Genomic DNA, 13,891 nt, shown 5'->3' with positions numbered 1-13,891 from the left:
TTTCCCTCAAGTATACTTTCTTCTTAGTCTTTAATGTCATGGTTAAGGCCTTTCTCTGATGGCTCATTATCTGCTCACAATAAAAAATAGGGGACTTAAGCCAATTAGGAGTTTGTATGTAGGTGAAGCTTCCATGAACTCTGGGCCTCACTAGAGGGTGATTTAGGTGGACTATTTATTCAGGAGCCCTCAGTGCTTCTGTATTTCATCTTTCTTCACAGTTCTATCAGCTCTGCAGAGAAGTGCGTTCCAGTAGTCTGCCTAGAGTTCTGCTGTTTGGTCCAGTGGCCACTCACCATGTTGAATGAGTGGTTCTTCGGCTGAATTAGCCACACAGAGTGTGACTGTCATACTGGACAGCACAGCTACTGAACATTTCCATCACTGCAGGAAATTTTATGGGAGAGTGCTGGAGTAGGACTGAAATCTTGTTCCCAGCCCCTGGAAAGCCCAGTGAGGAAAGGCTGGGTCTCAGGTTCAGGATTCTCTATGTGTGTGGTTACTTATTCCCACTGTGTATCCCCTAGTCCAGAAGGCTAGTTTTACTTTCTTCAGAGAAGATAAGGCCTAAACAGTATGCTTAATAACTCTTTGTCACTTTCATCACTCATTTACTTTTTTTACTGGTACCCGTTCGTCCACTGCATTTTCTGGGAGCGCCCCTGGTTAGAGGTTCCTTACCTCTCCTCTGTCAGTATGGACAGTATTAGGGAACCAAGTCCCTTACTCTTTAGCTGTAAATACCACTGATATTGTTGATACCTTACTTTTTTGACTCCACTATGCATCTAATTTGCCCCACCTTGTGCTTATGAGGTAAGTAAAAATAGAATAAAGGGCCACTGAGGTTCGGATATTGGACCGTTGACCAGATATTATTACTACCTAAATGATTTTTTTTTTTTTTAACCCAGTCTTAGAGTAATCAAATTTTGAGTTTCAGGAAAATTTTGGAGTATTTACATGTTAAGGACCTTTTAGTTGCTCATGAATGATTGAATCTGCAGGCATTGAATATGTCACTGCCAAGAGCCTTCTGTAAAGTGCCTGGCAAATATTAGATGCTCAAAAGGTAGGCTTTCAAGAATTTTCTCCAGCCTCCCCATCTGTAAGCATCCAGATTAAGTGATGTGGTCATGATCATCAGACTCTTGCTTTGTGGGAGCTGGGTCAGATGGTCTTGGCTCACAGACCACTCTGCTACCAGCATCTGTCAATGCTAGGTTTTTGCCAACAAATTCCATGTACCGCCAGTTTTAAAGGGAAAAGAAGCTCTTTGCTTTAAGTTTTTAACAAAACCAATCCATTCACTCCTTGCATCGATGCCTATATGCACCATTAGCTCTTATCCCAAAATAGGAGTCCTAGGCCTTAGGTTTTTTCTTGGAGACATGTCAGAGGTGGTGTTGTTGGCTCTCCAGGCCTGGGTGTGTACTTTGTCCCTAGGACCTGTGCTGTGGTGACTCTTGGAGCTCCCCACTGTGTACATTGTATCTCATGAATATCTGATGAGTTATAATCCCCTGCTTAAGTGGTGCTGTTTCAAATTTCCGTGACTCTGCATGTTTTGTTTTACTACCTGGAATAATCTTTACCTTCCCCAACCTCACATCCTCCAAGAATCCAATGCATTTTTAAAATCCCTTTTAACAGAGTTCCTCTGGCCTTCCTTTGCTCTAGTCTTACCACACCTGGCATGCCCTGCTCTATCCTCTGTTGTGGTGTGCAGCCGGTGGAATGGCAGCTGTTTCTTAATCTACCTGTTAGACTCTGGGAGCAAGGCTAGTTACTGTTTCAGCTGTGAGGTGATTACATAAGGACATTTTATGAAGGAAAGGAAGTTTCCTTCCTGAGTAAGAAACTATAGGTGTCTGGGCTGTGGGTTTGTTAACCCATCTTCTCACCCCCACCTTGCTCCCCGTTTGGGGTGCTTCCAGTTTTTGGTGGTTATGAAATGAATAAGCTGCTGTGAACAGTGGTATACAGGTTTTCATGTTGCCGTAAATTTTCATCTGTCCTGGACACTCAGTAGTGGGGTTGCTGGGTTGTATTATGAGCGCGCATGGGACGTTGCCTGCCGCCCTCAGTCTGTGCGAACTCTTACTCTGCAGCATCCTCGTTAGCACTTGGTATCGCCAACTTTTCTATTTTGTTTTGTCTTTTTCAATTTTAGCAATTCTGAGTAAGTGTGTAGCCGTCCTAATTGTTAACCGTGGTTATCTGTGATACCTGTGAGAGTTGGAAGTAGGCAGAATGGAGTTGGATTTAAATACAGAGCCAGGGAAGGGTTCCTGAGAAGGCGATTGAGAGACTGCGAGGTTTATGAGAGCTTGGCGTGTCATACCCACAGTGTTGTCCCCAACTGACGAGCACAGGGCCTTGTGCCCACAGTAGGAATCTTTGTGTGTTTATTGAGTCATTGAACAAATGATCCAGAGGTTAGGGAAACCTCTCTAGGGAAACCAGGAACTGAATGGAAAAGTAATTTTAGGTTAGACTTGGCCTGAGTAACCCCAGTATGTTCATGGGACACGTCTTTTTATTATCTGCGCCTGTGTTTACATATGTGTTTAGAAGCTGACTCAGGTTTCTGATTCCCAGCCCCTCAGTGGGAGGGAGGTGACGTCGTATCTTGGTAGAGAGTGGAAGGCAGTAAAGACTTGATCTATCAGCTGGTTAGGGGGACTTAGGAAAGCAAGTCATCGTGATTCTCGTTCTCCCCTTTATCGCTATAAAATGAAAAGATTTTATTAGATGATATCAGTATCTAAAGGAACTACAATATACATAGTTAAAGGAGCTTAATCACATCAGATGACAAATAGTTTAATAAGCAAGGAAAAAGCATGTCTGAGGCTTTGTTGGATATGAACAGAGGGGGTGTGAGCCCAGCTTTTCAGGGAGATTAGGGGTAAGTGTCCAGACAGCTAGTGAAGGGCTTGTGGGCAGAGACAAACAGAGCAACAGAGGTTCTTAGAGGGTTTCAGGTAAAGGAGCAGCACTGTGGATTGTCTTTTTTTTTTTTTTTTTTTCCCTCTGGTTTTAAAAAAGCTTTCCCATAAAGACTGGGGACAAGCTGCCCAAGTGTCTTCTTTCCGTGCAAAGGGCCTCAGAAAGCGAGGCTGAGGGTGCGGAGTAGCAAACACCGTCCTGGGCCCTGGGCGAGTCAAGTGTTGGGCCCCTGCTCTTCAGCGGTCTTTCTTTCCACCCTCAGAAGTTTAGATCGAGAGTTTAGCAGAAATCCAGTTCTCAGATATTCATTCTCTTTGTACTTGGAAGGATGTTGTACGCATACTGTCAAGTGCTGGTAGAGGTTTAAAAAAACTACTCCATGCCCGGATAAACTTGAGTCTGTGTTAAGGGATTCGACCTGTTTTATTATTTGTCTGACATTTATGAAAGCACTTTGACATTTGAAATTTTATTTGTTGCCTGTTCTGAATATTTAAAAGGAATCACAGGTTTTGACCACTGGAATACCTTTTGTAATATAAAAATTTTAAAGCCATTATTGTTTTCATAATTTTAATGATTCTAACAGTTTTATTATACCGAGGCAAACTATATTTTTGCTCTATTGTAGTTTAGGTTATAAAATCAAATGTGTGATTATTTATTTTAAACTGTGTTTCCAACAGTTTATTTTAAAATGTCAATTCTAAGTGTTTCTGGTTATGAAGACCCTGAAAGTAATCTTTTGGCAAATAGTTTAGGAAAGCGAGGAGTCTGACTTCTGCTTTATCTTTCAGCTTATAAAAAAACAAACAAAAAAACCAGTTTAAGATGAGTTGCCTAAAGATACTACTTTTAGGTTCTAATGTGAAGGATTAATATTTCTAGGTTTTTAAAAAAATTTAGTGTACTATAAAATTGCCAACCCTTTTAGGCAAAGTCAGTCTTAGGAAGATGTTCTGTAATTCTTGGTCCATTAAGTCTACTTTTTATAGTAGGATATAAAAAATTTTGGAATATTTTAAGGTTTGTAATGAGTAACTTCTACAGTTTTTTGTTAATACTAATAACCAGTTAAAAAAACAAATATATTTGTTTATTGTATATTTGTATATTTGACAGCCTTTTTTTTGTTTTAAAGGTTAGACGTTTATTCTGATAATATTGATTATATTGATTTCTAGTGTCCTGGAAGTTTGTTAGATCTGTAGGACATGTATGAGGGTCACCTTTATGGTATTGGAGCTCTTATATTTTTTATTCGAGCCTTTTCTTTAGCCCTGTATTCAAAGATTATTTTATGTTTTTCAATTTGAGCAGTTACATGTATAATAACAAAATACATTTTTTTTTTTTTTTTTTTTTTTTTGTATCTTTCAGAATCATGGTGTCATGGAAAGGGATTTACTTTATACTCATTCTGTTTTGCGGAAGCTTTTTTGGAAGCATTTTCATGCTGGGCCCCTTTTTACCTTTGATGCTTGTAAGCCCATCTTGGTATCGTTGGATCAACAACCGCCTTGTGGCAACCTGGCTCACGCTGCCCGTGGTAAGTCACATGTCAGATAAGGAGACGGGACCAAAGTAGCCCAGCTGACCAGTTTTTATTTTGTTAGAGGTGGATTTAGTCAGATGTTAAAATAAACATAAATCCTTTCTGGAGGAAATACAGGAACTAGAGAGAATTAAATATAATTCATGTCCTTGAAGTAAAATATCTAAGAATCGTATCCAAAATTAAAAGCTTCTTTTATATTCCTCATGAAGTTTATTTTCCTTCATCGAAAATGATTACATAATTAGTTTTGTATTGCCATTTATTTTACAAAATAATAGCAAAAATTAACATTAGATACACTATTTTTTTGAACTTTTGATATTGATGTGATTGATTTAATTCTTCTCAGTTAAAACAGAATTTAATAATAAAGTGGTTTCCCATCTGAGGGCTAGAGTGACAACACCTGCAAGGTAAAAGAACGCACAAAATGTATAATAGATTCTTGGAATAGACAGGTATTCTCTGCAAGGTCAGTGCATGGAGCTCTGAGCGCAGCTCTGTGATTCTGAGCTTGGCACCGCCCTGTAGGGTTCCCGTCCATCCTCCTCCCTCGTCCGGATTGAAGCTGCTTCGGCCCTTCCCTGTGGCTGCTAGTCAGTAGTGCCTTCTCCAAAAGTGGAGTGACACCATACATTGCCTTTATCTTCAATAGGCTCTATTTCCTGAGGCTGTTCTGCTCCTTTTTTTTCCTGAGCAACAGCTAGAACTTAATGTTACTGGGTTTATGGACAGCCATGGTGGGGGTGATGAGGATATACCAAGAGGGACTCCTCTGCTTTCAGTTGCTGAAGGACCTTTTTCCATCCTTGTCTTTTGAGCTGTGCTGCACGTTTCCCCTCAGGCAGCCTGCCCTTGTCACATCTGTGGAGGGGAATGTCCACTAAAGCTGTGGACTCCTCAGGTGGAGTTTGATGAGGGGCTGTTTACAGTGCACCCTTTTCATATTTTCAGAAGGATTCCTGTGGTGACTAGTTTTAAGAATTGAATTTGTCCTTTGTCAGGGGTTAATTTTTAAAAAAATTATTTAGGTATGTGTTTTATGAAATGTGATAGCGTTCGACTAAAAGTAGTGTCCCCTATCTCTCCCTGTCCCTCCCTCGTCTCCTCTTCCCCCTTCCTTTTCTGTATTTGCACTTAATCTATAAACACAAAGAAAGGACCGTAGCATAACTGGTCGATGGTAAATAACTATAACTGGTATGGTTGCATATTTAATCCAGATTAAGGAGGAGAATTGCAAGATTGTGTTGAAGGGTAATGATGGTCATAGCTGTTAAGCACTTCTGTGGCAGATACGGTGCTATTAATAAATACTTGAGGACGCCTTCATTCCAGGCACCACTATTATCCCAAGTTTACAGAAGAGGTAGAAGCTTTGCAAAATTAAATGATTTGCTGAAGGTCACATGCATAAGCAGAGCTGAGATTAAATCCAGTTTGCTGCCATTAGAGCCTTAGGTGATAGGAAAACCTTGAAGGATTGGCCAGGGTCACATGGTACTTGACCTTCCAGTGGTAAGAAGTTCACTGGGACCTCCTGACTGTTTCAAAAGAAGAAAGTTTCGAGTTCTTTCAAGCCAGGGCATGCCTCAAGGGAAAAAATTTTGAGAAACTGTTAACTACTCATAAAATCAGTCTCAGTGGCATGATTTCTCGCAGTGAAAGAGGAAGGTTGGTAAGGAATAGTCCTACAAAGCCTTCGAGAAGCCAAAGACGGAGGTTGCTGAAGTACCTGGAACAAGGATGTGAAATGAGTTGTGCAATATTCTCTCCTCATCTGTTTTGAAAGAAAATGACATGTATGTATGCATGTCAATGCTTATGTATATGGTGAGATATGTGTGTGTTGTGAACACAATTGAGTTACAACCTAGGGACCACATAATGTACCCTTAGCCGGTCACAGTCCACCCAAAGTTCATATTTACCACCTTGCGTCAAATGGAAGAGTCGGGATCAGGTAGGGCTTTCATGCTCGCTCGCCTCCTCGGTGCTGCTGCTGCTGGCCTGGTACATCCACTTGCACAATAAACTCTAGGGTGAGTGTTAAAGCTTTTCCCTTTTACTAGTCCCGTGTCTTTCAAAGAAATAGTATGAGAGAATATAGTCTTATATTTATCTAAGTATTTTCCATTTATAGTGTTCTTTATCCTTTATTAGAGTTTCTGTCTGGTATCATTTCCTTTCAGCCTGAAGAACTTCCTTTAGCTTGTCTTGCAGTGAGGGCTCCTGTGGATTAATTCTGTTTTCTTTTAGTTGAAGATTTCTTTATTTTGCCTTTGTTTTTGAAATTCTGTTTGCTGGCTGTGAACTTTATGGGATGACAGTTTTTCTTCTTTCCGTACTTTAAAGTTCTACTGTCTTGTGGTCTCCCTGTTGTTGATGAAAAGTTAGCTACCCTGTATTTGCAGCCCTTTCTGGCTGCTTTCAAGATTTCTTTCCCTGTTGTTGTGTTGTTTTTTCTTTGCTTGTTTTCAGCAGTTTGGTGATGATATGCTAGGTCTAGTTTTCTTTGTTTATTTTGCTGTGTTTCATTGGGCTTCTTAGATCTGTAGCTTTGCTTTTTCCACTTTGGAATGTTTGGGGCTTATATTCCCTCATATTTTCTTTTTCTTTTTCTTTTTTTTTTTCTCTGCTCCATTTCGTCTCCCCTCTACTTCTGGGACTGCAGATGCGGGTGTGGTAGATGCTTACGTTACTGTACAAGTCACCAGGTGCATTGACCCTCTCTTCTGCTGCCTCTATTTAAAATACCATACTTTCAAGTTCTAGAATTTATATCGGGATCTTTGTTGGTTTCATTACATTCTGAGCTTTCTCATCTGTTAATTCATCATAAACTTATTTTCCTGTAACTTAGCTGAGTGGTGAGTTTTCAGGGCAGGAAGCGACAGCCACCTTCCCTATTTTTTTTTTTTCTCCTGTAGGAAGTACATTGCATCAAATATTTGTAATATTCTTACATATTATCAGTATGGATACTCCTTATACATTTATGTAAAAATTCTTTTCCCCTTCATAATAGAAGGAAAGACTTTTTTGGTAAGTTTTGTTAACTGTTGTTTATGTCAAAAGTAATCAGCAGGATCCTGGACATTCATCCAGCAAATATTTATTAAGTGTCCACCATGTGCCAAGCCTATTGCTAGAAGGTGATGATAAGCTGGACAGATAGGACCTCTGACCTCGTGAAGGTAATAGTGTTCTATCTAAGCCATCTTGCCTGGTTGTAGATACACACAGCTTGACTAGTTTGTCTTTCATTTGCCTGAGAGACTGCCTCCTTTGCTAGATGACAGAAGGTGACTTCTCAGGCCATGAATTTTTTAGAGGTAGATTTTTAAATTAGCTTTAAAATGATGTCCATTGTTTCATTGTGGCTTTCAAACAGACCATTTAATACGGAATACTCGTTTTTGTGGTGCTGCTTACCCACTAGTAGTACTTATTTACAAAATGAGTATTTCTCCATCAAATATCATATTTATATTAAGTAAAATAAGCACAGAATGCCCAGTTCACATAAGCTTAACTGTCATAAGTACATATTTCTAAGAAGTCCTCTACAAGCTACCTGAATGTTAACTAATTTCATTTATGTCACTATAAACCAGAGACATTTCATTTTGAAAACTTTCAGCTTTTTTCAAGTTAATATATAACTTTTTAAAGATTTTTATTTTATCATCTGTAAAATAAACTGGAGTAGATGATCTTTTGAGAGCCATTGCTGATTCAGCACTGTGTATCTGATTCTAAAACGTTTAGAGGTAAATGATTTTTTGATAATGATCATACATTGTTTTACATTTTATTTAAAGTCTTAATTTTTCCAGTGTATAATCTTTTGAATACGAATCACATTTTTGACTACACCCTTCTACCAAAATCTAAAGGGCTTTGAAAATTTTCTTGTAGTTACTATGTTGGTAGGAATCTTTGCAGTTGCCATGCTCTAGTGTCCAATCAGTCTATTTCCTCGAAGAGCCAATATAAGTGGAGTGCTTATTGGTACAGACATTTGATTTCAGTACTGACCTTACCACTTTCTAGTCATTTGAACTTGGCGGAACTACTTAGCCTCCCTAAACTTCTCTTTTCATTTGAAAAACAGGGGTTCTAATACTGCCTACTTCCCTCAGGGTGTTATTCTGATGAGCGAATGAGGTAGTGAATATAGCTTTTTCAGAATACAGTGGTTTGATTAAGGTAGAACTTTATTCATCCTCAGGACCACGTGGGCAGGGTAGCTCTGCTCCCATGTCATTCAGGGACTCAGATTCCTTCCATCCAGCCTGGCATAATAAGATGGTTGGGACTGGTCACTACCACTTTTTTGCCCCACTCTGCAGGAAGTGGGTCTGGGAGGAAATCCAGAGCAAGGGCTTTCCTTTAAATCAGTGAATTACAAAGAGCACCTGTTTCTCTTGCTCATGCTGTTGGAGGGAATGGCTGACGGCTATAATAACATCCGGGAAATACCATCTTTCCTCTGGGCAGCTAGGTACATAACTAAAATCTGTTACTCTGGAAGAAATGCTGGACTTCACTAAACAAATTCTGCCATAGCTGCTTCTGCTGTCACTCTTAGTTCTGGTACTGTCACACAGCATTACACCATACACTATGGTACAAGTCTTCATACAACTCCAGGTGCATGCCTACTGCATGGTGGATGAGCGAAGAGTGGAAAGATAATATGTGTGTGTGTTTCTTTTTTTTTTAATCTAGGGTTACCCTTACCCCTGTTGAAAGTGAGAGGAAATGTGAGTGGTGCTATATTGAGTGTCATTCTTGTGTTTTAAATAGCATGTAGACCAATCACGTCATCTGATGGTCAGGTAGAAAAAGCTGTTCTAGCATTCTTTAGAAAAAAACTGAGCTGGATTTATTGATATGTACTGGTCTCCTGTGAGGTACATTTCTGTGAGATTTTCAGTGGTCAGTTTCAGCTATTCCTGACTTTTGCTTTGAGAACTTAACATGCAGAATTCAACAACCATCACTGTAGTATTAAATTAGTATATATTTGAAAAAATTTCTATTACCTGTTTAACTCACTGCCTTGCTTATGATTAAGGGCATATCAAGCAGAGTATTTCAGCTAAGAAATTTATAGTTGAATGCCTTACAGCTAAGTCACAAAAAATTGTCAGTGTCTTTTATGATCTTTTATTTCATACTTTTACAAGGTGCTAAAGAAGTTTTTATTTCGAAACAAATATATATATATTTTTTTTACTCAGAGGGAATTTAGTCTTTTCTCAGCTATACATGTACTTTACTTTAAGCAATTCCAAACAATTAAAAAAAATGTTCACTAATAATAGATTAGGTAAATGGATTTAAACAAATTACTGCTTCACTGAAATAATCATAAGGCGATCTTTTTTGTAAGCATCTCTTATGCATTAAAATGATTTCATTGACAAGATTTTTCTTCTCTTACCATTTTTAAGGAGGATTTTGCATTTTAAATGAGGTCCCCCAGTAAAATCTTCTAGAATCTTAGAGTTAGGTGAGACTTAGAGGTCACCTCGTCTAACCTATCTGTGTAAGAATTCCTTCCAGAACAGTCTGCAGAGTGACCATTCTCTCTTGGTACATCCCTACAGCGGGGAGTGTAGGTCTTAATTCATTTCATTTTCAGACAGTTCGTTCAGCATAATCACTGTTGTCAAGATCAGACTTTGCATGCGCCCAGAACACTTTTTGCTTCTCAAAGTTGGGAGTCTTTCCAGTGGTCCAATCGTAGCTGAATTATTTGGGGTTCTGTCCTCTCACTCTAGTCATGACTTAGGAAGTTAGAGATCATTTGATAACTCCCCACGTAGGAGGCAAGTCTCTTCCACAGCCTGCTGATTACAGTCCAGTCCTAGAATAAAACAGGTGTTCAACAGATACAGGGTATAGTTTCTACCTAGACTGCCACTAAGAGAAGGGATACTGTGATGAATGGTTTGGGATTGCAAGACTTTAAATAGCTAAGGATTTGAAGAGCTGGGCCTAAGTGAAGTCTGAAAAGCCCAGGCAGACTAGAAGAAGGGGAGCGCCACAGAGTTGTTTTTACCTCAGACTAAATAAAGATTCATCGGAAGGATAAATGAGAGCTTGGGCCATGATGGCAAAACTGATTCTCTGTGATCATGAAGGGGAACCTCTCATCTTTGTGTTTTCAGACAGGGTAGAACACTTTGAGGTAGTGATTAGTGGTCTATAAAAGATCATCAGAAATTGCTTCCATAAACCATTATTACATTTTATAAGATTAGTTTTTCTTCTATACTAGTTTCTATTCTAGACTAGGAAAAAAGACAGTATTCTCACATTTTTTTCTAGAATAGTTCTTAATCTTATTAATCAGTTTTAATCCAATTATTTGAATTCTGCAGTTTAGCCATGTTATAACCTTATCTCTCTGTAGTAAATATTTGTAGTTCTGCCTTTGCAGGAGCTGTAAATAACTTGACTAGATAGGTCTTGTCTGGTATTACAAATGATTAATGTGAGTTTGAGATCTAGGCTGTCCAAAAGGTTATATATAACTTTCAGGCATATTCTGATGAAGTGCTGGATGGCAAGGGAGAGAATGCTGTATGATATGCTCCTGGACAAATAGTCTGGATTTATTTTGACATTTGGGATCCACGGGATACATGTATTAAAAATTGCACTTAAAAGGTGAGGGTTGAGGTTTGGGATTTATAGGCTTTAAGATTTTTTGACTCTTTTATGTGGCACAACACACAATTAACAGTCAACTTCATCTTTCTACCAGTTAAGGGAAGGGCATCCTGCATTTTAGTTTTTTATAAAAACTGTAAAGTATCCTTTGGAAAATGAAGTGGAGCCGGACCCAATTAATAAGCCATAGATGGTGTCTTCACACATGTCCTCTGGGCTGAGACATGTAATTCAGTGATTCATTTTGGGAGTTGATGGTCTGTGTACTTAGAAAGAGAGAGACAGTTTCTGGCTGGAGGTCCAAGCCTAGAGGACTCTGCCGTGGATCTCTATCAAGAAGTCTACCTAGGACTTGACTTTCCAAGACTTTGGAGTGGGGGTTATAATTTATTTGAGTGACCCTTTAGGCTTGGGAGCAGAATACTCTGGTTCATTGGCCGGAGTGTTGTTTCGTTTTGGAGGTGTTCGGTTTTTTTATCTGGGTACTTCTAGGACTTGATGTCAGCTTAAACACCCATGCCCTAAAGTGAATCTCAGCTCTGGGAAAGTAACTTGAATGGGATCTGTGGGATATCGTTTTACTCTGTTAAGATATTAACACTCTGATTGCATAATTCTTTGGACATAAAACATTTCTGACTTTTCCTTAGCTAATATTCCTTTTAGCCTTTTTTTTCTTGGTCCTGTGTTTATTTTGAAGTCCTGTTTTTGTGAAATGCAACAAACATAGCCAATGTTTGTAAAACATAAATGCACACTTTAAAATAATCTAGTAGAGTGTAGCTATCAACCAGTTCAAGAACTAGAGTATTGGAAGGTAGGTGGTTTGCCAGAGGGCTGAGAAGTAACAATCATCTCCTCCTTAATAGAAGCAGGCACTAACCTGAGCTATAAGATAGTCGTTCCCTTGCTGTTCTTTATAATTTTATTGGCTATATATTTACTCCTAAAATATCTTAGTTGCGGTCTGTTTTAGGAAGTTTTATATATGGCACTTTTTGTTTGTTTTGCTTCTCTCAGCTGTTATGCTAGTGAGCCATCTCTGTTGTTGTAGATACCTGTAGTTCGTTTACTTGCATTATTGCTCCATATTCTGTTATATGCTGTACTGCAGTTTATGTGCTCAGTACTTCCACAAAGGTTTTCAATCCCTTTTTTCCATTAATAGTGAAATCATATTTTATCTAGTAAATTTTTTACTTAAAAATTACTAGAAAATTTAAATAAGAGATTGAAATTAATAATCAGGTTTTCTTATTTTCTGTTTTTTTTCCCCTCCACAAAACCAGTATGTAATATATTTTCTTCTAAATATTTATGTGCCTACTTATCAGAAAAGTTCCAAATTCAGTAAATACTTGAGCATCTTCTAGGTACTGGGTACTGGGGCTGCAGAAGTTTATAAACATATAGTTATTTTATCCTTTATATTGCTAAACAGATATGTGTATGTGTTTAAAAAGATCGTAATACAGAAAGGTATAAAATGAAAATTTTGACTTTCTGTCCCTCAGCCCTATACTCGGTGTTAAATTTCCTGATTTTCCTTTCTAGAAAGTAATAATGTATCTATAGCCTTAAGAAATTACACAGTGAAATCTTCTTTCATGTCTTTTACACTTTTTTCTTTCTTTTTTTACACTTTTTTATTTTTAAGGTAAAATTATATCCTGAAGATTTCAGTGAAAGTTAGCATTTCTTTAATTAAGAAACTGTCAGGGGACGCCTGGGTGGCTCAGTTGGTTAAGCAGCTGCCTTCGGCTCAGGTCATGATCCCAGCATCCTGGGATCGAGTCCCACATCGGGCTCCTTGCTCCGCAGGGAGCCTGCTTCTCCGTCTGACTCTGCCTTCCACTCTTGTCTGCCTGTGCTCGCTCTCGCTCGCTCTCTCTGACAAATAAATAAAATCTTTAAATAAAAAAAAAAAAAAAAAAAGAAACTGTCAGAAACCTAAATTAATAACACTAAAAATATAAACAGTGCCTTTGTATTCTCATTCTTTGAGATTAACTTCTTTTTTCAGATTATTATAGAAGCAATAATCTTTTTTAAAAAAAGTTTTATTTGACAGAGAGAGAGATCACAAGTAGGCAGAGAGTCCGGCAGAGAGAGAGGTGGGAGCAGGCTCCCTGCTGAGCAGAGAGCCCAATGTGGGGCTCGATCCCAGGACCCTGAGACCATGACCTGAGATGAAGGCAGAGGCTTAACCCAGTGAGCCACCCAGGTGCCCATAGAAGCAATAATCTTGAGAAACACTATGCCTTTGACTTATTAGAAATCAGGTTTATTTACAGGACATGATATAATTTATCTATGGGAAAGCATAACTTTAAATTGTTACATGTCTATATTATTTATTCCTTAGGCATTGTTGGAGACCATGTTTGGTGTGAAGGTGATTATAACAGGTGATGCATTTGTTCCTGGGGAAAGAAGTGTCATTATCATGAATCATCGGACAAGAATGGACTGGCTATTCCTGTGGAACTGTCTGATGAGATATAGCTACCTCAGATTGGAGAAAATTTGCCTCAAAGCTAGTCTCAAAAGTGTTCCTGGATTTGGTAGGTTATCACAAATTATTTTAAGTTGGTCATTCGTTTAATATGTTACTTCCTGACCCCTGCCCTAAAATTACAGAATAACTTGTTAAACTCCACTTAAGTATTAAAATTATTCCCATTTTTTCTTACT

The 13,891-nt window shown here is 38.5% G+C and overlaps 1 protein-coding gene across 3 annotated transcripts in view; it reads left to right on the top strand.

Annotated features, from left to right (window-relative positions):
- Positions 1–13,891, top strand: part of LCLAT1 (lysocardiolipin acyltransferase 1) — a 180,824-nt gene that overhangs the window by 58,417 nt on the left and 108,516 nt on the right. For all 3 annotated transcript variants that reach the window (XM_059188701.1, XM_059188700.1, XM_059188702.1), the window contains 2 exons: positions 4,333–4,501; positions 13,563–13,761. In XM_059188701.1, the coding sequence (XP_059044684.1) occupies positions 4,337–4,501; positions 13,563–13,761 (364 nt within the window). In that variant the 5' untranslated portion in view covers positions 4,333–4,336. The remainder of the gene's footprint in view (positions 1–4,332; positions 4,502–13,562; positions 13,762–13,891) is intronic.

The sequence above is a fragment of the Mustela lutreola genome, chromosome 9 (genome assembly GCF_030435805.1).
Source record: "Mustela lutreola isolate mMusLut2 chromosome 9, mMusLut2.pri, whole genome shotgun sequence".
NCBI classification, from domain to species: domain Eukaryota; kingdom Metazoa; phylum Chordata; class Mammalia; order Carnivora; family Mustelidae; genus Mustela; species Mustela lutreola.
Note: the sequence above shows the minus strand (reverse complement) of the source record. Positions and strands in the feature narration are given on the sequence as shown.